The sequence below is a fragment of the Bos grunniens genome, chromosome 4, assembly GCF_055505025.1.
Source record: "Bos grunniens cultivar Pamir isolate PY7600 chromosome 4, Bosgru_T2T1.0, whole genome shotgun sequence".
In the NCBI taxonomy this organism is placed as follows: domain Eukaryota; kingdom Metazoa; phylum Chordata; class Mammalia; order Artiodactyla; family Bovidae; genus Bos; species Bos grunniens.
The window spans coordinates 70109406-70132303 of NC_141168.1; the positions used below are offsets into that span (position 1 = coordinate 70109406).

Sequence of the window (22898 nt, forward strand, 5' to 3'; positions counted from 1 at the left end):
ATCACAAATAAAAATACTAATAATAATATCAATGATAATATAGTAATATTTACAACCTCTTACCTCTATATAATTTTTATTCAAATGACTTTTCAGATCTTGTTTCATTTTGAGCTCACCAAAACACTAATAAGGATGTTCATTTGACTTAACAGTAGCACGGTCATTTTCAAATAAATAAGGTACCCAAGGCGTTAGTTTACTTGATTTGCTCAACCACAGAGCTTGTTAGGAGCGAAATGAACCAGGACCAGAAGACTAGTGTCTTGAATTCCAAGTCATCATAGTTCTACTAGAATTTGAAGAAATCAGAGAAGCTAATTAGTCTAAAGTTTTTGATATGACTTGAATCACTGTGGAATAGTTATTTAAAAAACTTCAATGTTGGAGCAAAACTCATTGTCACAGGTAGGTATCAGAAGAACATAATTTTTTTCAAGGTAATGGAAGGTAAGAAATAATTAAATAGGAATTATATTTACTAAAAATGGGAATGTGGATGGGAATTAGATGTAGAGATTTAGGAGAGATTTTACAACAAATTCACATAGTAAAGGAGAGCATAGACAACACTGTACAAATATTATAAAAAATTTGGCTTCGTGTCTGTGTGGACTTCTATAAAGGGCTCATGTATAATGTACATAATCATCATGAAAGTATATGGCCCAGGGTTGAAGTTTGTCATTACAGGTAAGTTTTATGAGTTAACATGTCTCCTTTCCTGATGCTGAAGGGGTATTTCCAAAGAAAGTGGGCTTTGGAGTCAGGCTGACCTCGAACTTCCGATCCACCACTAACTATGTATATGAACATGGACGTTATTCTCTGGACTCAGTCTCCTAATCTGTAAAATAGTATAACAGTATTATCCAGCAGGGGTTGTATGAGAATTAAATGAGACTGTGTGATGAAGTATTTAGCACATTGTCTAATGCATCAGTATTCGTGTCTGGATAAGCCCGTGAACAGAGGAGCCAGGAGGGGTACAGTCCATGGGGTTGCAAAGAGTTGGACACGACTGAGCACCGTACGTTTTGTTGGCTAACACGTCATACATGTTGGATAGGTGTTTATTCAAATGTAAAGGGAAAATTGCATCCAAGAGGCAGAGTGTTGGTAGCCTAACTGTTGATGAATTGAAATTCTTCAGGGGATGCAGCTGTACTATTAACAAATGGAAAGTTATCTTATGGTTCCCTCACACACATAAAATTGAATTGGAAGGTATCTGTTTCTCTTTAGCAGACTTTGGTACATGGCAAGAAAAAATGAGATTAAAATATTTTTTTTTATATGTCCTATTGTTCTATGTGCTTTAAATCTTAATCCTTTAATTTAATTGATATCATTTCTAACAACAACATTTATTGGCTCTAAAATATATAACCAGTAAGCTTGGGCTTCATGCTCATAGTTATCAGAAAAAAGTTTTAATTTATAAAGAAAATGATCAAGAAGTGAAGTCAATTAAATATAGATAGAAATCTCATGAATTAAAAATTCTTATTTAAGTGTGAAAGAGCTTCAATTATTTAGTTTGTAAAAGAAAAATGAGAGGGGGTAAAAAGAGGGAAGACCTAAATCACTATCAACAAAGTATATGGTTGGAGAAATACAGTGTCTTGCTTTTATAATGTGTAAAATACCACTTGTACTAAAAGCAAGATGTATAAAATTAAAATAGCACAGTACAACCCAACTTTATTTACAACATGAGTGAAAAATCAACCCTGTCTGCTTACTGATTTAGAAGAAAAACCAGGAACTTTGCTGCACAGGCAGAAGTTCCCAAGAATTGTCTTTTCTTCTCAGATGAGAAGTCCAATTTCTCCCTTCTTAAGATATTTCCCCTGAAGGACTCTCCCAGTGGTCCAGTGGCTAAGACTCCACCTTCCAATGCAGGTGGCACAGGTTCCATCCCTAGTCAGGATATATACTTCATGCAGCTGGTGGAAAAAAAGAAAACTGGCAGTAAAGCAGTTCAGCAGCCTTAGGGGGCAAATTCAAATTATAGGGAAAACACTGAGAGCCAGAATATTGTGTATTATTACTCAAGCTAAAATTTCAGATGAAATTCCAAAATAAAATATGCTGTTGTGAACATTTTCTGAATTTGGAAAAATTCTAAGTAGATTACTTGATAAGTTTAGTATAAGAGCCTTTCTGAAAATACATTTTTTTTACATGAAAGTATAGTTAGTTCACAATGTTGGGTTATTTACAGGTGTACAGCAAAGTGATTCAGTTTTTTTTGTGTGTGTATTATTTTTCAGATTCTTTTCCATTAAAGGTTATTACAAGATATTTCATATACTTCTCTGTTCTACAGAGTAGGTTCTTATTGTTTATCTATTTTATATACAGTAGTCTGTATCTGCTAATCCCAAATTAGGAGTTTGGGATTAATAATACATTTTTAATAGAAGTTTTGGAAGTACCGTTATACAATTAAGGCACTTTAAATAACATGCTGCTCTACTCCAAAATCTGGAGTGGTTCAGGTATAAAATTGAGAGGTCATATAAAATTAGAAATAAAGAGAATTTCCTCACTTCAGAATCGGGCATGGGATCCACATCTGGAGCTCAAAGTTCAACTTCACAGTACACGTGTCAAGTACACATGGGTGTTGATTCCCATTCTCAAAAGTAACTATATTGCTTTGTAAAACCAATAAATTTTCTCTGGGTATTTATTTTTATGATTCATTCCAGAATCAGTTAAATGAAGAGTGAGATTCCACAGAGTTGCAGAATATGAGAATGTGTTATTTGGACAAAGAGAGCATAAATTGCAAAATACAGGATGGGAAAGGGAAGTAGTGTAGAAACTAGCAAAGATTTTCACCAATACAGAAACCATCATACCCAATTGCCCCCGCCGCCCCTAATCCCACCACCCACCCATCTACTTCAAAACAGGCTCCAGTATTATAGAACAAAAGAGATTTTTAAAGATCAATTGGGGACTTCCCTGGCAGTCCAGTGATTGGGACTCCCCATTTCCACTGTAGGAAGCATGGATTCAATCAATAAACATGTTCATGAATGTTGGAAGTCTTGATGTGGGATATTTATATGGGATATTTAAAAGTCATAATCCCATGGACAGAGGAGACTGGCAGGCTATAGTCATTAGGTCATAAAGAGTCAGACACGACTGAAGCGACTTGGCATGCACACAAGATGCACTCCATCTCTGCATATGGAGAAAAAGTGAAGGTCAAGTTATAATCCACCTCTGCTACTTAACAGCTGTGACTTTGGGCAAGTTCCATGAAGTCTTGAACTTCTCTTGCCATTAAAAATAGAACACTACTAAGCACCTAGGGACAGGGCAGTGGCACCCCACTCCAGTACCCTTGCCTGGAAAATCCCATGGACGGAGAAGCCTGGTAGGCTGCAATCCATGGGGTCTCGAAGAGTTGGACACGACTGAGCGAGTTCACTTTCACTTTTCACTTTCATGCATTGGAGAAGGAAATGGCAATCCACTCCAGTGTTCTTGCCTGGAGAATCCCAGGGACCGGGGAGCCTGGTGGGCTGCCGTCTATGGGGTCACGCAGATTCAGACACGACTGAAGCGACTTAGCAGCAGCAGCAGCAGCAAGCACCTAACAACGTACTGTGGATGCAAGGCCATAGTGAGCAGCAGCCTTCTGTTCTTTTACTACTCACTAGGTTTTTCCAAGCCACAACATGTTGGTGTTTCTTTAACCATTCTTTTTCATTACTATTCCATATTCCCCTACAGAGAGAAACCTCGAGGCAGACACTTCCCCCAAGCCCACTGTTTTTCTTCCTTCACTTGCTGAAATCAACCATGATAATGCTGGAACATATCTTTGTCTCCTGGAGAAATTTTTCCCTGATGTTATTACAGTTTCTTGGAGAGCAAAAAATGACAAAAGAGCTCTGCCATCCCAGCAGGGAAATACCATGAAGACCAAGGACACATACATGAAGTTCAGCTGGCTGACCGTGACCGAAAACTCTATGGATAAACAACATGTATGTGTTGTCAAACACAAGAAAAATATAGGAGGAATTGATCAAGAGATTATTTTTCCTTCAATAAAAGAAGGTAAGTGAATATAAATGTAAATATAACCTCCCAAAACACTGTTTTTCAAAGGCAATACCCACCTTTCCGGCTAAGTGTTAATGAAAAACAAACAAATATGTCTTGATAAAATGATGTTTCATTTAATGGTAGCTATCTCCCCATAGGATTAAAATAGGATAGGCCTTGAAACATAGAAAAGAAAAAATTTTACTTCTCTCACCCTCAGTTTCATTTTCCAAAATATTAAGATCATACGATGTTTAAGTGTTAGAGTTGTTGTATGGATTAAATGAAACAACATATGTGAAAGCATCGAGCAACTAAGCACACAACAGATCTTCACTGTTGGGGATCTTGGTTGGTCAGGAAATAACAACACTTCTACATCTTTCAGGAATATCCTTCAGCAGGCAAAGTCATTCTCAATTCAGTTCTCCTTTACAATTCCAAAGCAATGAGTTATTAAATGACAAAATGGTCTTCGTATAAGGGAGCCAAATTGCAGCTCAGCAAAAAGAATCATTTGACCAGGTGGTTTTTTAAGGGCTTAGGTTTTTGAAATTTGTATTTTACATACCACTATAAGATAAAATTGTAATCAAAGATTGGGTGATGTTAAAGTGTACAAACTTACTCCCATTACATAATGAATGCATTTCTTGCTATTAGAAAAGGTCTTTCAAGATAGTTTTATTGCAGCCCTAGCACATGCCATGTCTGGAGGGATGTACGGATGGACACACTGAGGTGAATTACTGCCCAAGGAGGATGCATTACAGTCAAGAGAATATACACTTTCCTTGATGACTTAGGGTCACTTGTGATCCAGGCATGACATCTCAAAGCAGCCCCCATGAGCAGATGCTGGACATGTCCATGCAGTGTGGGCAGAGAGCTGGGATGTGCCTCGGCCCTGACAGTGGTCCTGTAACTCACTGGACTCAGGATTTAATGTCCTGCATGTTCACCTAACAGACCAAAGTCTCCAAAGCCCCCATCAGAAGGAATCATTTTGTTCTTTTCCCTGTGGCTAGGAAACCTTTTTCAGAGAAGGCAATGGCACCCCACTCCAGTACTCCTGCCTGGAAAATCCCATGGATGGAGGAGCTTGGTAGGCTGCAGTCCGTGGGGTTGCTAAGAGTCAGACACGACTGAACGACTTCACTTTCACTTTTCACTTTCATGCATTGGAGAAGAAAATGGCAACCCACTCCAGTGTTCTTGCCTGGAAAATCCCAGGGACGGGGGAGCCTGGTGGGCTGACGTCCATGGGGTCGGACATGACTGAAGCGACTTCACAGCAGCAGCAGCAGGAAACCTTTTTAAAGCCGTGGGAACCAAGCACATAAAATGTGCATAGATGTTTGCTATGCCCCAGTCCGAATTTCTGAAGTAAGTCTTTATCTTCTCTGATTCTTAGTTTATCCAATGATCAAATCAGGTTTGAACACTTGTCTTGGTTTTGTCCTGGGGCTGCAATGAAGAACAAATGAAATAACATCAGAGAAAACACTTGCTTTCCAAAATATGACATGGCTGTACCTATTCATATATTCATCAAATCCATTTATATCCTCTTCTAAAACTAATTAAAAATAAAATTACAAAAATAGCTCTAAATTTTAATTTTTATTCTAATAGAACAGAAGCAAATTTGCAGTTTAATGTAATCGTGGCTTTAAGAGTCCTACTTAAGGACACTAAAAGTACTAGGTTTTAGTACTTTTTTCTTGTAATGAGAAAAAAATAAGTATATAAGTTTCATTGTGACAGTTACCATATTAGAGAGATATTCCAGTTCATAATGTGTTTTACCTGAACACAATTCTGAAACAAATGCATTCCAAGGGTTTCTAACGGCTGTAAAGCTAATGATGGCATTTTGGTTAATGTTATTCTATAGCAAACTTCCAATGCTGTTTCTTAAAATTGTTTTGTTTTTGATAAAAGCTAAGAATATAACATGAAGTACATATTAATGAAATGATTTTACAGAGAAATAAATCTAATCTGGTCCTAGTTTTTGACCAACCTTCACTGAGAAAGAGAACTTAAACACATAGAGTTGATTATAAAACTTTAATACTTTATTGTTTCTGCCTCAACCAATGCATGTTAATAAGAGGTTTGTTTATCTTTTAGTGAATAAAGTCATTGTAAGGGAATATATGTATATTACACATACATATATATTGCAATATACTGCTGCTGCTGCTGCTGAGTCGCTTCAGTCGTGTCCGACTCTGTGCAACCACATAGACGGCAGCCCACCAGGCACCCCTGTCCCTGGGATTCTCCAGGCAAGAATACTGGAGTGGGTTGCCATTTCCTTCTCCAATGCATGAAGGTGAAAAGTGAAAGTGAAGTAGCTCAGTCCTGTCCGACTCTGAGCAACCCCATGGACTGCAGCCTACTGGGCTCCTCCATCCACGGGATTTTCCAGGCAGGAGTACTGGAGTGGGGTGCCATCACCTTCTCTGATTGCAATATACACACACGTATAAACATATGTGCATGTGTGCGAAGTCACTTCAGTCGTGTCCAAATCTTTGCAACCCCATGGACTGTAGCCCACCGGACTTCTCTGTCCGTGGGGGTCTCCAGGCAAGACTATCAGAATGGGTTGCTGTGCCCTCCTCCAGGGGATCTTCCTGACCCAGGTACCAAACCTGTGTCTCCTGTGACTACTGCCTTGCAGGTGGATTCTTTACTGCTGAAACATACTCACAGTATCAAATAATGGGCACAGATAATTCATTAATACTTGTTCTCATTTCTTGTAGTTGTCACCTCACTTGTCCCTACTACTGAGCCTCCAAATGATTGTTTGACTGATGAAAGCAGTAAGTTTTTGTACAGATTTATCTTTATGTCATGTTTTAGTTTTTCTTTCTTTCTGTTGAACTTCTCTGTTTTAAAGTGGAAAAGACCAATTATCTGAAATTGTGGGGCTCATTATTGTTATAGTTTTACTGATCATCTCTACTGTCATCTGTCAATAGATTATATACATATGTGTATGTATATATTCACAGACACCATATTATACATAATATGCACTGACTGTAAAATAATGAGTGTGGACAGTTGATTAATACTTGCTTCCTTTGCTTTTATAAGTTACAGATACTGGTTCTAAAAAAGCTTGTCTGAAAGATGGAAGTGGTAAGTTTTGCTTATGTTTGCCTTTAAGACATCCTATAGCACTTTTTTCCTTCCTGATCAATTACCTTTCTAAAAAATGTTATCTATTTATTTTTAAATGTAACAAAGATGAATATTTTGAATGATGCAATTCAAAAAACAAGTACAATTCAAAAAAAATGATACCAAAAAACAGGTACAATTCACAAAGAAATAGACATCATAAACAGACACCTAACAACAAAGAAACAAAGATACCTAAAGCAAAAATCAGGAGAAATATAAGGGAAAAGAAAAAAACATATAATCATAATGAGACATATTGACATTTCTCTGAGAATATTTTATCAAAGCACAGAAAAAATAAAAATGGGAGCATCTTGAATGATGTCATTAATAATTCAAATATAATAGATTTCTATTTATATTAATTTATCTTAATCTTATATCCTATACAAATATATTTAACATTTTGTATCTCATACATTGTTATTAGATATCCACAGGCCATTTAGAAAAACTGACAAAGATAAACATTCAGTTCAGTTCAGTCGCTCAGTCGTGTCCGACTCTTCGAGACCCCATGAACCGCAGCACGCCAGGCCTCCCTGTCCATCACCGACTCCCAGAGTTCACTGAGACTCACGTCCATCGAGTCAGTGAGGCCATCCAGCCATCTCATCCTCTGTCGTCCCCTTCTCCTCCTGCCCCCAATCCCTCCCAGCATCAGAGTCTTTTCCAATGAGTCAACTCTTCGCATGAGGTGGCCAAAGTACTGGAGTTTCAGCTTCAGCATCATTCCCTCCAAAGAAATCCCAGGGCTGATCTCCTTTAGAATGGGAACATGTATTGGATCTCCTTGCAGTCCAAGGGACTCTCAAGAGTCTTCTCCAACACCACAGTCCAAAAGCATCAATTCTTTGGCACTCAGCCTTCTTCACAGTTCAACTCTCACATTCATACATGACCACAGGAAAAACCATAGCCTTGACTAGACGGACCTTCGTTGGCAAAGCAATGTCTCTGCTTTTGAATATACTATCTAGGTTCGTCATAACTTTCCTTCCAAGGAGTAAGCATCTTTTAATTTCATGGCTGCAGTCACCATCTGCAGTGATTTTGGAGCCCAAAAAAATAAAGTCTGACACTGTTTCCACTGTTTCCCCATCTATTTCCCATGAAGTGATGGGACCGGATGCCACGATCTTTGTTTTCTGAATGTTGAGCTTTAAGCCAGCTTTTTCACTAAACATTACCAAATTTCTAAAAATAGAATTTTTTGTCAATCACTTATACACATATATTACTTTTGACATTATTTTCTGTTATAGGTTATTACAAGATAGTGACTATAGCTCCTTGTGCTAAATAGTAAACATCTGTTTCTTGTTGCATATCTATTTTTTTTTAATTAGAAATCTAGCATCTTATTCAAACTAAGTCAAACAAATGAAATCAAAATGTCATAATTCAGATTGGCTGGGCAGATGAAAACATGTGCATGTATGCACTCCCATTTACCATGTCACTCTGCTTGACCCCCCAAACTGTATGTAATTGTTTTATATCGTTAGGTTAATCATGTTCCCATTATGGCTTGCTATTGTAATTCTCTTTTACTTTTTGTTTGGCTATTGATTGTGAAAACTGATAAGCATCTTTCACTATTGTGATTATGAAATGGCAACCCACTCCAGGGTTCTTGCCTGGAAAATCCTATGGACGGAGGAACATGGCAGGCTATACAGTCCATGGGGTCGCAAAGAGTCAGACACGACTGAGTGACTAACACTAACATTAACTAGTACTCACTTAATACCGTTGAATCATGACTGGTCAACAGAAAAATAATAGAATTCTATATCACCAAAACTACCATTTAATAGAAAAACCTGTAAACACTTTTTAAAATCCAGATGTGTATTAGAATTAACTTGGAATTTTTTGAAAAATACAAATGCCCAGGAATTGCTTTTTTTTGCGAGAGTTCCAGATATGTTTCTAATAAGCAACCATGTTTAAAAGCAACTGGACTATATGAGAATCTTTTACTTTTATCTAGTTTGTTTCACTTTTTCTATTTCATATTCGGTGCTCCCATTTCATTTAGTTTATGTTTTCCAATTTCTCCATCTCTTTTTTTTTTTTTTTTGATGTTCTTTATCAAGCCTTTGTCAAGCATAGTAGAAAAGTTATTGTATACATATATATATATATAATATATATATATTTTAGAAAGCATGAGTCGGACATGACTGAGCGACTTCACTTCCACTTTTCACTTTCATGCATTGGAGAAGGAAATGGCAACCCACTCCAGTGTTCTTGCCTGGAGAATCCAGGGACAGGGGAGCCTGGTGGGCTGCAGTCTCTGGGGTTGCACAGAGTTGGACATGACTGAAGCGACTTAGCAGCAGCAGCAGAAAGCATGAATTTTTACCTGATCAATTACCTCTTGAACTTCCTTGGTTAATGTTAAGAAAAAGTCAATTATTCCTGAAACTATGGTGTTCATACATTTAATCAGAGTATCTCTCCTGTCTGTGTTAGCAGATCTTCTATTATATATACATGCATATTAACGCACACAGAGTTAATCACATTTGTACCACTGTCTAATAATATGTATGAATGACTGACAATACAATTGATTAATACCTGCTCTCTTTTCTTCTAGATACTAATTCTACAAAGGCATGTCTGGAAGGTGAAAGCCGTAAGTTCTGTCTTTGTCTGCCTTTGTGTCATGTTAGAGCACTTTTTTCCCTCTGGATAAACTTAACTTTTGGACTTCCTTGATATAAGGTAGAAAAAACAAAATGTCTGGATATTGCAGAATAGACTGCATATTTTAAGTAAATCCATCGTTCCTGAAGAGTCATCTTAACACATTAAATGCTGGTTTTGGTGTAAGATGACTCTAAATGAGAGGATGAACTGATAGGCTCCAAATTATTTCAACAGTGGGCTTTACCCAGTTGTGTAGATTTTGTTTGTAATAATTGCAGAAACTTGATATCAAGTTGCTTCTAGATTGTTTTTGAGTTTTAGCCCTTGCTGGTAACTAATACATGAACTGACACTGGCTGAGAGCTTGATCTACATAAGGTGTTGTGCTGGATCTTATGTGAATATTTTTTTTTCATCATAACACTCCTATGAGGTGGTGCAACATTTTCCCATAATTTTTCAATGAGGGCCATTAGCCAAAATTACTTAAATCCCTTGTACCAAGCTCCATAGCTAGATATGAGGATTCAACAAAGGCCATCGGAATCCATGGTTCAGACATTTCCTCAGTTCTCTATTCCATCTCTAAGATATAGAGCAAGAATCCTAAAACCGAGGCCCTGAGACAGGGTGGACCCATGGGCAGGGTATAAGTGCGTGGATTTCCAACTATCCCAGACAGCACTTTAACCCCAGGTCTTTTATTATTAGTTGCACGAAGGTGGGTAATTACTTCTATTTCTGGGCAATAGTGCCCTCTTCTGGGAACAATAGTGGCAACTGGGAACAATTGCACCCAGCTCAGTTATTACAGAGATAAGGTCACCTATGTGGAATGTCTCCCACAGGGTATCCATTTAGCTGGCACAGGATGAGTACTAGTTGGTGGCCCCTTCTCCCTACATGAAGGGTCTCAGTGAATTTAGAAGAGCTGGCAATGGTCCTGCTGATCCCTCCTCCGTTCCCAGTGTGTCAGGGGGCCTGGAACTCAGCTAACATCTGACCTGACTCAGGGCCATGAGTTATGAGCATGTCCCTCCTCCTGAGATCCTTTCCACACCACATACTAGTGATTCTGGAGTTCTGACTCCATGAAGGTAAAGCATAGAAAAGGGAAACATACAGGAGAAACTCAGCCTTGTAGTCCATTGAGTAGCAAGTCAGGCCCAGTATCATTGTTAATTGCTTCTTGACATCATCTATTTCTTGCAAAACTTTGAAGGAGAGTAAGTGCAATCATCCTAGAACATCACGGGCACGAGGTTAGATATCTAAGAAAGACAGGTGACTGAGGCATGAGCTCCTAAGGTTTCGGGGATTTTGGACTAACCACTCTCTTCCATTTTGTACAAAGTTCTCTTTACTAAAGCCTTCCACCCACCTCACTGTGTCACAACCAGATTTCCCTGGTTGATCCCCTTCATAGGAATCTCATTGGTGCACAACATGTAATGGCTCAGATGCTTCCACATCAGCAATTCAACTTGCTGTTTATGCGTAACTTTGATGTCTGGGATATTTATTGGACATGGAAATGCAGGACTACAGAGCAGCTAAGAATACCTTCTTCAGATTCAGGTTGCTGGGATTGAAATGTGATTTCTGGTGCTTTCTTAATGTGTGACACCAAGCAAATTATTTCTCTCTGTCCTCAGTTTACTGGTAAAAGGGGTTGAAAATGATAATCTCGTAGGTTATTTGAAAACTTAACTAAGATTAGAATCTTGCATGCAAAGCTCTCAGAATAAGTGTTTGACATTTGGTTAGGGGTTAACAAACGTCACCTCTTATTGTTACTCAGAGATGTGATGGCACAAAAAATGCAAAATGCTATTTATCATAGATATTTTTCCCATTTGGACTCATTCTTTAAAAACACAACCTTGCTTTTTAATATTTGGGAAGGTTCTGTTGGATTTAGTTGAGGTCGTTGATTGACTTGAATTGTCAACTAGATTCTGAGTTGTTCTGGTGGTGGTGGTGCTCATGGTGGTTGCATCTGTTTTCTTTGGGTTTGGAGTGCCACTTCTTTGCAGATCACCAGAAATAAATCATTGTGACCACTTCCGTGAATATGTCCTCTCCTCTCAAAAGAACACTTGAAACTAACCAAAATGACTTCTCCTAGGTACCCTGCAGCTGCAGCTCATGAACACCTCTGCAGCCTATTACACCTACCTCTTACTCCTCCTCCTGAGCACAGTCTACTTTGTTGTCATCATTTCCTGTGTGTTTAGAAGAACAGGCGTCTGCTGTGACAGGAAGATCTCGTAATGGGGGGGCTACCGAGAGATCAACTTTCCTTCATCCTCTACAGTCCCAGAAAGTCTCTGCTTGCTTTTTGGTTTGGGTTATCTCAGTTCAGATGTGTATTTATCTATGATGTCATAATTGTCCCACCCTCAAGTCCTTTCAATTCCTGAGCGCACACTGTGGGCAGCTCCCTGTCTCCTCCCTCAGCACCTCCAGCCAGACCACGACCCTGACCCTCCCTGTCACACACCCTGAAGAAGTCAGCTTTGCTGCTCGAATTCTATACTTAGATTTTCATAACATGCACAATAAATACAAAAGAATCACAAGCCCCCTTTTCTCTGTGTACTTTAATTTCATGAAATCTAACCAAGGTGAGAAACAGCATGATAACCAGGCTATCAAATTTAGCGCTGATGTAATAATGGTCAACACCACATTTCTAGGTCTTTCACTGAGATGGTGGTTATGGTGCTTTCTCTGGGGCACCGGCTGCAAGACGACCAGTGGAGCTGGTCCAACAGGAGCCAAACAAAGGTGCCCGTGTTCCTTCTCTTTCAGAGTCACCAGAGGCAGACTCATTGGGTTGGGGCATTCGGATAGTGACAGTATAACACCCAGCATGACCTGCACTGTGTGTGCTCAGATCTGTGCTAGGGTCTCACAAGCCTGACTCCAGGTCCTCGTGTTAACCCCTGATGAGACCTGCGCCAACACCAGAGGAGCATCGGGTGCAGGATGAAGCATGCAGACTGTGACTGTCGAGGGCCTGGGTTTGAACGCTGGGTCTGTATTAGCACTTGTGTGATCTCAGACAGCTCTTCGAGCTCTCTGTGTCATCATTTCCTCATCTGTGTAATGAAATTACAGAGCCGTGTCTCCTGGAGTGTGAGGATTAGATGAGTCCATGATGCCTGGTCCATGCAAGTTCTCAACATTAGTATCTACTGTCAGTACTTCCTAATCTACTGTAGGAACAATAGATTCCACACATACACAAATGCACTGAGATTCATTTCTAAGCTTACTTCCCTGCAAAGAAATCAGATGTAGATGGAACAGAGACTCTGTTTCTACTGTTCATCAGGTAATCCCATTAATCATTTAAGAACCCCTGGAAGAAGCAACAGTTAGAGTTCACAGTTTATAGGTTGGAGAGGTTAATTTGTCTGTTCACAGTCACTATTTTGTAAATAAGAGTCATTCAGGTTTTTCTGAACCTGGAGCTCACATTTTGTAATCTAGCATCACATGGCTTTCCCTTGGTTCACTTTCTGCTGGGAACAAACAAACTACGACAGGACAAAACACACACTGCTTCTTTACTAAAGGCTTCCTCCAAGGATTCGGAGAGAACTTTCTTAAGAATTTGTGATTGTATCTGTCTTTTTCTTACGTATATACTCTGGTTTCCACACATCTACTCCCGTGGTTGTGAACATGGTGGAAATCCTGCCTTATTCTATGTGTGTGGTTTTACAACTTCTTTTTCTTTTCTGCTGAAATATTTGTTCATGTCTTTCAACCATTTTTCCTATTGAGTAATAATACGAATAAACAGGACACTCATTATATGTGTTTCTGTGTATTTCTGTAAGTACAGACATAGAACAAAAAGTTAAACTCATGGTAGAAGGAAGGAAGAATAAGGGATGTTCTATTTCCTCTAATGAATCCTTTTAAAGGAAATTTTTTATGTATTAGAATTGAAACACTGTCTTATTTAAAATTGGAAAAGCTTATTGTTTGTTTCTTTGTGTATAATCGGCTTCAGTGTGTATGAAACAAGTTCTTAGGCAGTTAAACCAAGGTTCCCATTTGAAAACAAAAAGAGACCAACCACATAAACAATGGTGGTTTAGTTGCTGAGTCTTGTCCAACTCTTGAGACCCCATGGACCATAGCCTGCCGGGCTCCTCTGTCCATGGGATTCTCCAGGCAAGAATCCTGGAGTGGGTTGCTATTTCCTTCTCTATGGAATCTTCCCACCCCAGGAATCGAACATGGGTCTCCTGCATCGCAGGCAGATTCTTTACTGACTGAGCTATGAGGGAAGCCCTTAGATTGATCCCTTGGTTCCCGTTAACTTGACCGGTCCTCTTTAGGTAAAATACATTGCCCTCATCTTAGAGATTTGGAAATATTTATTCAATGGGAAGAAATAATGTAGTAAGTACAGAAGCCAAGAGGGGAAACTTACCTTGGCTATTGCACAAACTGCTGTGATGAACTTTAGGGTGTAAGTATCTTTACAAATTATGGTTTTCTCCAGATATACACCCATGAGTGGGATTGCTGGATCATATGGTCATTTTATTGCAACATGGATGGATCTGGAGATTATCATACCAAGTGAGGTAAATCAGAGAAAGACAAATATCGTATGACAACACTTATATATGGAATGTAAAAAAAAATTATACAAATAAACTTATATTAAAAAAAGAATAGATTCACAGACTTAGAAAACAGTTTTACGGTTACCAAATGGGACAAGTTGGGACAGGGATATATTAGGAGTTTAGGATTAACATATACAAACTCCTAAATATAAAACAGATGATCAACAAGGACCTACTGCATAGCACAAAGAACTCTGCTCAATATTCTGTGATAACTTATATGAGAAAAGAATCTGAAGAAGAATGCATACATGCATATGTATGACTGAATCACTTTGCTGTTCACCTGAAACTAACACAGCATTATAAATCAACTATACACTACTGTAAAATAAAGATTACATTTTAAAAAGGAAGCAATAAAAATTTAGAAAAGGGGAAATTTGCAAATCTCTGAGAAGTTTTGTGCAGCTGATTTTCCGGCCAGGACCATACTGGGCAGCGTCTCCTGTGCTGTCCAACTTCCTGCCCCTCTCGCCCTGGGCTGCCCTGGCCTGGGAGGGGTAGAGAGGGGAGGGCAGTGCGGGTGGGGTGACAGCCTGAGTGGCAGCAGGAGGGCGCTGGTGTGGCTGATGGGGTTTCATCCTCTCGGGCTTCAGTTTTGTTCACATGCTCAAAACCACATTTTGGTTGATTTGTGGAAACTTTAAAGTCAAACAGGCCCTACTGGTTGAGACTGTACAAGGCTAGCTGAGGTGTCAAAAAAGTATAAGCACAGTTGAACCACAACCAACTTTGCTCACTTTCAAAAGGTCACAACTAATGGAAGAAACGATCTCTCTACACAGGCACGTAATTGTTATCAAACACACTAGGCTGTGGGTCATGGTTCCCCATTATGGAAATATATGCAAGTGCATACTCAGTTGCTTCAGTGCCGTCTGACTCTTTGCGGCCCTATGGACTGCAGCCTGCCAGGGTCCTCTGTCCATGGGGATTCTCCAGGCAAGAACACTGGAGTGGGCTGCCATGCTCTCCTCCAGGAGATCTTCTTGACCCAGGGATCGAACCCAAGTCTCCTTTGCCTCCTGCATTGCAGGCAGATTCTTTACTGCTGAGCCACCAGGGAAGCCCATTTAAATATACAGTTCTTCCAATTAGCTCCTAAGTGAGTTGGGAAACTTACACCCAGAATGTTCAGATGCTGCACCTTGGACCACGCCCTTGACCCTGAAGGAAAGAGCAGACAGGACTCCTTGCAGCGCTAAGATCATCCTTGACATTCCTCCAGCCACCTGTGTTCTTCCTTAGTCTATGACTTACTGAGACTGGAACATCTTGGTTTCATTTTCTCAGTGTAGATGGGAGGACACAAGACCCAATCCCTGAATCAAGCTGCATGGAGTGATGTGAGATGCTTTTTTTCTCATGAGAAAATAGACACAGAAGACCAGGGTTGACCTATGCAATTGAGTGTCATATACTGAGTCACCCAAGACCCCGTAAAGGGACTAAATGACTTTAGAGTCAACCTGAGCAAGGCTTACTAGGGGACAGTAAATCAGATGACAGTGTGACAGGTGAATAGCAGAGGGTTGTTTGCAATGTGAGCATGAAGAGCAGGTGTCCCCCCCTACACACCCAGCAGGTCCAGAGTGGGGTCCAGACCCTGCACTCCATCCATCCAGTCCCAGAGGGAAGCAGGGCTTCATGGCTGAGGTCAAGGCTTCAGTTCTCACAGTCCAACCACAGGGCACATTCAAGTCACATCCTCATTCTTCTTGTCTCTGCTCTGAAAGCCAACTTCTAGGGGGCAGTGCCCTCCTAGGGAGACCAGCCGAGTCATACTGGTCCAGCCCAAGATGGGAGGAGAGCTCTTTCTCAGGTTAAAAACACACATTGATATCTGGCTCAGGCCCCAGTTATGATCGTGGTGTAGACACGGGTTCACTCCTCGGACAGAATGCTCCCATCATAATGACACCACTGAAGTCTTGAGGTTTTAGTCCAAGGCCAGACCCTGGAGCTCCCCTCTCTCCTCTCTCCATGTAAGAAGCTCCCCCTGATGAGGCCCCAGCTCCCCAGGGAGCCTCCAGCTGCATTTGTGTCCTGTGGCCCATTCTTAGACTGAGCATGGGTGGAGTCAATTAGATCCACACAAATGACTGCTTCCACCCAAACCAGTGTGATTTTACCTATACACAACTAAGTGTTGCTTGAATAACAATGAATATAAAAAAGAAAATCCAAAAACGAGTACACATGCTGCCTTCCTATGAAGCATTATGTTGAACATTCTTTTCTGAAAAAGAATAGCTCACTATATAATTGAGTTTATTTTAATTCAAACTAACTAAATACAAGGGGAAATGATGGCAATGATTTCATGGTGCAGTTTCAAAGAAGAGTATCCAGACTAATTTAGATCATTCTCTTATGAGAAAGATACTGTTTCTGGAGACCTTTGATATGTATTCATAATCCCTTGTGTCCCCCTTATTCCAACATGTTAGGCCAAATGTATGATGAAAAACAGGAAAAATAAAACTAATTATTTTGATATGTAGGAACTTGTTACTTTTTAAAATTGTACAAAAAGGCATGTACATGAGTTTTGTTTTTTTTTTTAAAGCAAGACAAATGTAGGGTCTTAAGAAATATTGGAGTAGGAAATGGCAACCTCTCCAGTATTCTTGCCTGGAAAATTACATGGACGGAGGAATCCAGTGGGCTACAGTCCATGGGGTCCCAAAGAGTTAGAAACAACTGAGCACATACACTAGAAGAAATATAAAAGAAATCTCAGACATGAAACAAGAATTCCATTCTGCAAGTCAAAAAGATATTTTGCTTATGATGAAATACTACTGGCAACTTTTCATTACGAGATCAAATTCAGTCTCCTCTGAATACAGGGTGGACCATGACATTATCTTACCATCCTCAGGCAGGTGATTAAATATATATGGATATGGCACTATGTCGTGTGATACTACAATCAATAAATTCTTTATTAGCTGTTCAATAACATCGGCAGTGAATGGCACCTTTTCAGCCTTCAAAAGGAAGATCTCATCTCTGGTGTTGTTCTCTTTTTTGGTGACTTTCAGTGAGGGTTTTTTCATGGTTAGAAAGAGAGGAAATAAGCGTATTTGAGATATGGTGTAAAAAGGCAAAATGCTACATTCGCCCTGTGTTTTCATTAAGAAGTTTATATACTGAACATGGACTGTGTTTTAGACACTTAAAGAACCATATGGAAGGCTATCGAAGGATTTATTTTTAGAGTAAATTCACAGCACCAATATGTATACATGTGGCTGATCCCCTTTGCTGCATAGCAGAAACTAATACAACATTGTAAAGCAACGATACACCAGTCAAAAAATAAACACAATACAAAAATGTCAAGCTCATGTGGTTTAATGTAATAATGATAGTGGAAGGGAGCGACACCTACTATCCCATGTAGCTCTTCCAAAGCCCTTGTGAAATAGGTTTCTCATCACTTACATTCTAAAAAATAAATAAATAAATAAATAAATAAAAAGGGATCTACTATTTCCACGCCCACATTTTTGTTTTATGTCTGAACACTACTGCAGAAGGACAGGTTGAAGTATGTTGAGTACCACCGACGCAGTACAAGGCTTCCAACTGCCACGCTTGTCTTTCTTACACTGTTGTTTGTCTGTGTAGATGTCACCTCAATTGTCGCTTTATTTTCTACCTAACATTTTACCACAGCTGGGCTATACATCTCAGGATGGTGTAAGTGATAGTCCTGGAATACTCTTTCAGCAAGTATTCCATTAGCTTTTTATTTGGCTCACACCTCACCAAGGCCTTCATTTCAGGACACTGAGTCTTGCATCTAGGTTGCAGCTGAGCACGTCTGACTTTGTGCTGCAGAAGAGAAGCTCAGGAACTAGGCCTGGTGTGCGTGCTGAGGGACTCACAGCTTCCCTGCCCAAGTCCCCTTTCCTCACCATACCCTCACCACCCTTTTCCTGGGCTTCAAGGCAAAATTAACCTGAAAATTAGCATAGCTATACACACGACTGAGTGATTAAAAAAAAGTACATACTAAGGAGGCCTTGGGTACAATTAATATAACTGGAAAGGAACCTGTATTTCAACTGGAAGTGATTGCTATCTTTATTCTCAAAGCTTCATTTCGGGTGGATCCTTCAGCTGATCGCTCCCAGTGCCCTACCTTTAAAATTTCTGAGGATATGATGCAGAGATAGGGGGACCTGGCCCTGCCCCCTGGTCCTCACTGACCCCTGGTTCAATTTATGAGTTCTCCTTTGAACATACACACACACACACACACACACACACCTGATTCTCCAAAACTGCAATCTTCCCTATAATTTCCATATTAAGTGGACCCCAGACATCATTTACTAGAAACTGTCCAGGTTCAGTCTTCCCTAGTGGCTCAGAAGGTGAAGAATCTACCTGCAATGCAGGAGACACAGGAGACTTGGGTTCGACCCCTGGGTCAGAAAGATCCCCTGGAGGAGGGCATGGCAACTCACTCCAGTATTCTTGCCTAGAGAATCCCATGGGTAGAGGAGCCTGGTGGGCTACAGTCCCTGGGGTCACAGATAGTTGGACACAACAGAATGACTGAGCATGCACACACATCTGGGTTCAAGGTAAACAATAAGCCCTACCATTTCCGGAGCTCTTCCTCTGCCTCTGGGACTGGACTACACACTGTGTTCACATGATCCTGTTTACTCTCCATACAACCCCATGACTTCCCTTTTCACAGACGGAAAAAAGGAAGTGAAGCTCCTTGCCAAAACTACACAGCTATCATATTATTCAGAAAATTTAGCCCCCTCTGATGAGACCCTTGGAGGATACAACCCAATGCTGGCTCAGATAGTAGCAGGACTTTTCAGCAAGGATGGTTGTTCTGGGTTTGTCTTCTCCTCCCAAATTAGCAGGGCACTCACTGCTCTGTGGGTATAAAGTAGCCAAAGAGAGCATGAGATTTGTCTCCAGCCAGACCTGGCTTCAAATCCCAACCTAATTCTTCTTGGGCATGCAGTGACTTAAAAACCATCTCCTTTGGGGAAGGGATAAATTAGGAATTTGAGATTAATATATACACACTCAGTTCAGTTCAGTTCAGTCGCTCAGTTGTGTCCGACTCTTGGCGACCCCATGAATCGCAGCACGCCAGGCCTCCCTGTCCAAAACCAACTCTCAGAGTTCACTCAGATTCACGTCCATCGAGTCAGTGATGCCATCCAGCCATCTCATCCTCTGTCGTCCCCTTCTCCTCCTGCCCCCAATCCCTCCCAGCATCTATATATAAAATGGGCTTCCCTGGTGGCTCACTTGGTAAAAAAAATAGGCCTGCAATGCAAGAGACCAGGTTTGATCCTGGGTTGGGAAGATCCCCTGGAGTAGGGCATGGCAACCCACTCCAGTATTCTTGCCAGGAGAATCCCCATGGACGGAGGAGCCTTGTAGGCTACAGTCCATGGGGTCGCAAAGCAAAGGACACAACTTGGAGACTAAACCACCACCATATATAAAATAAACAACAAGGACCTACTGTATACCACAGCGAAATCTACTCCATATTCTGTAATAAACTATATGGGAAAAGGATCTGAAAAGGGATTCAGATTCATACATGTATGAAAATATTCATACATATATTCATATATATATATATATGTCACTTTGCTGTACAGCTGAAACTAACACAACATTGTAAATCCACTATACTATACTCTAAAATAAAAGTTAAAACAAAATGAAATAAAATAGCCCCAGCTTTCCCCATTTCCAAAACGAAGATATTATTTATCCCACAAGGTTTCAGGATTTAATAAAACAATGAACATAAATCAGTTAGCACACTGCCAAAGTATATTTGATGCCCAATCACCGATCTCTGTATTCCTATTTCATTATTCCACCAATATTCATTAGTGTTTCTCAGAACTTTCCTGTTTACCATTCCTCCCCTCACCCTGTGGTCAGACTCTTGTCTCCTCCCTCTGGCTCCTCCCTCTTCCACTCCTCCCTTATTTCTCTCACCAGTTGCCCCGGGTAGCCTGGGAGAAGCACCCACTCAGACCCTGACCTGACCTCCATCACACACCCAGGTGTGAAGCCTCCGGGCAACTTGAGCCCCACCACCATGGGCTCTTGTCTCGGGGCAGGGGGCAGAGCCGTTCTGGGCCGCCTGGCCCTCCTCTGGACCCTCGTGGTTCCAGGTGAGTCCCTGCGGCTTCCCCGGTGGGCCGGGCGGGATGCACCCAGATCTGCGGACTCAACCTGCCCTCATCTCATCCCTTGCAGGCATCCAGCAGGAGATCAGGGTGTTCCAGCGGTCCGTGATGGTGGGGCACGCGGGTGGAGCTATCACTATGCCCTGTCAGATCAGTAGGTCTGTGGATTACGTCCACTGGTTCCGCCAACTGGAGGGCCAGGCCCCTGAGAGGCTTCTCTATCTAGCCTTGTCCAAGCGGGATGTGCAGTGGGATTCGGTCCTAAGAGGTGATAAAGTCAACGCGGCCCGCGGCACGGATGGCAAGAGCTGCACCATGTCCTTGAGGAAGCTGGCGAAGAGCGACGAAGGACTGTACTACTGTGCTACCTGGGGATCGGCACGGCAGTGCGCGCAGCCCCGGGATCTGCACAAAAAGCGCTGAGACCCACTGCTCTCCCAGAACTGGCAACTGCCACCGCCTCCAGGTCCCTTAGGTTGCCTTGGGGTGATCTCTCAGTATCCTGACTACTCCCCCGACTCTAGGGCTTCTGCAGATAAAATCTGATGGGAGCTGAAGCTGACCCAGGTAAAAAGCTATGCAGGTGGCAGGGACTTTTCCAAAGATTGTCCAGTTCAGCTTGCCTGGAGCATTTGGAGGAGAATCTGGGCTGCTCAATCCACCAGCTACTAAACACATCCAGCTATTGAGCCCTTGAAATGTATTTAGTTCAAGAGTCCAAGCTGAGATGGGCTGTATGTCTACAACACAAGCTATACATTGAAGATAGTTGCAGAAAAAAAAAAGTGGAATATCTCTTTAATTATTTTTATATTGACTTACTGTTGAAATATTTTGGACATCTTGGACTAAGTAAAAATAGTCCTAACATTCATTTTTTTTTAATGCAGAAGCCAAAACATTTTCATCTATGGCTTGAATTGGTGACTCACATTTATTTCTAACGGACAGCTCTGGTATTGACTGAAAAGATAAAAATCTGACCATTTTCCTTGAAGGATGCACAGACAAAATGTCACATAAATGATTTCAAGGGTGAAGGACAGATCTGCCACAAAATGTTTGAAAGCTGAGCCTGGAAGTGTATGCCTGATCCCAGTCTCTAAGTTGTTTACCCATTGTCACCATTTTGCAGGGGAAGAGACAGTAGTTAGAAGCCCAGGAAACAATATTGGCAATGTCTCAGTGTCCTCATCTATTGGCATGCCTGGCACTCATGAGTTTGAGTTGATAAAAATCCTCATGGTGATGCAGTTAACCCTGGATGAGACATCAGGTTCTCTGCTTTACACTTCTCTCTGATGTTGTTTTTTTTAATTTAATTTATTTTCATTGAAGTATAGTTCACAATAGCCCAAACATGCAAACAACCTAAACTTCCATCAACAAATGAATGAATAGAGAAGATGTGGTCATATACACAATGGAATACTACTCAGTCATAAAAAAGAATAAAATAATGCCATTTGCAGCAACATGAATACAACCAGAGATTATCATTCTAAGTGAAGTAAGTTAAAAATAGAAAGACAGATACCCTTTTATATCACATATATGTGGAATCTGAAATATGGCACAAATTAACCCATCTATGAAACAGAAACAGATTCAGGGGCACAGAGAACAGACGTGCGATTGCCAACGGGAAGGAGGGTCGGGAGGGAAGGACTGGAGCTTGGGATTAGCAGATGCAAACTATTGTATATAGAATGGATTGGCAAAAAGGTCCTACTGTATAGCACAGGGAGCTATTCAATATTCAATATCCTGTTATACACGTCTCCTTGAATGTCACCACATATGGACTTTTGAGTGAATCTCTGGCTACTCTGCTCTCTTCTATAAAATGAGGAGGTTGAACAGCTAAAAATATATGCCTCTAATCTCTGCATTTATAGGAAAATCACACAAATCACTTATCATTATATTCACTACCTTCTTATGAAAAGAAGAGGAAAAACAAAGAAAGCCTGGGTCACTGATTCTTCAAGCCCAAAACAGGAAAGCCCCTGATGCTGTATGAGGGAGAGAAAGAAAATCCTTTTGAAGTTTAAGCTGAATTTAGACCCTTTTCAAGTGGAAAGTCAAAGTTTATGTA

At 40.7% G+C, this 22898-nt stretch overlaps 2 gene segments (V, D, J or C); both read left to right on the top strand.

Annotated features, from left to right (window-relative positions):
• The window catches only part of LOC147374319 (T-cell receptor gamma chain C region DFL12-like), a 33711-nt gene extending 19944 nt beyond the window's left edge, over positions 1-13767 (top strand). Inside the window, 5 exon segments of the C gene segment in view lie at positions 3757-4086; positions 6852-6911; positions 7189-7233; positions 9890-9928; positions 12071-13767. Of these exon segments, the coding sequence occupies positions 3757-4086; positions 6852-6911; positions 7189-7233; positions 9890-9928; positions 12071-12216 (620 nt within the window).
• A 6816-nt stretch (positions 13768-20583) lies between these two features.
• Positions 20584-21336, top strand: LOC147374320 (T cell receptor gamma variable 4-like). The segment is given in 2 exon segments: positions 20584-20785; positions 20871-21336. Coding segments are annotated over 2 exon segments (429 nt in total).
• Positions 21337-22898: the final 1562 nt, after the last annotated feature.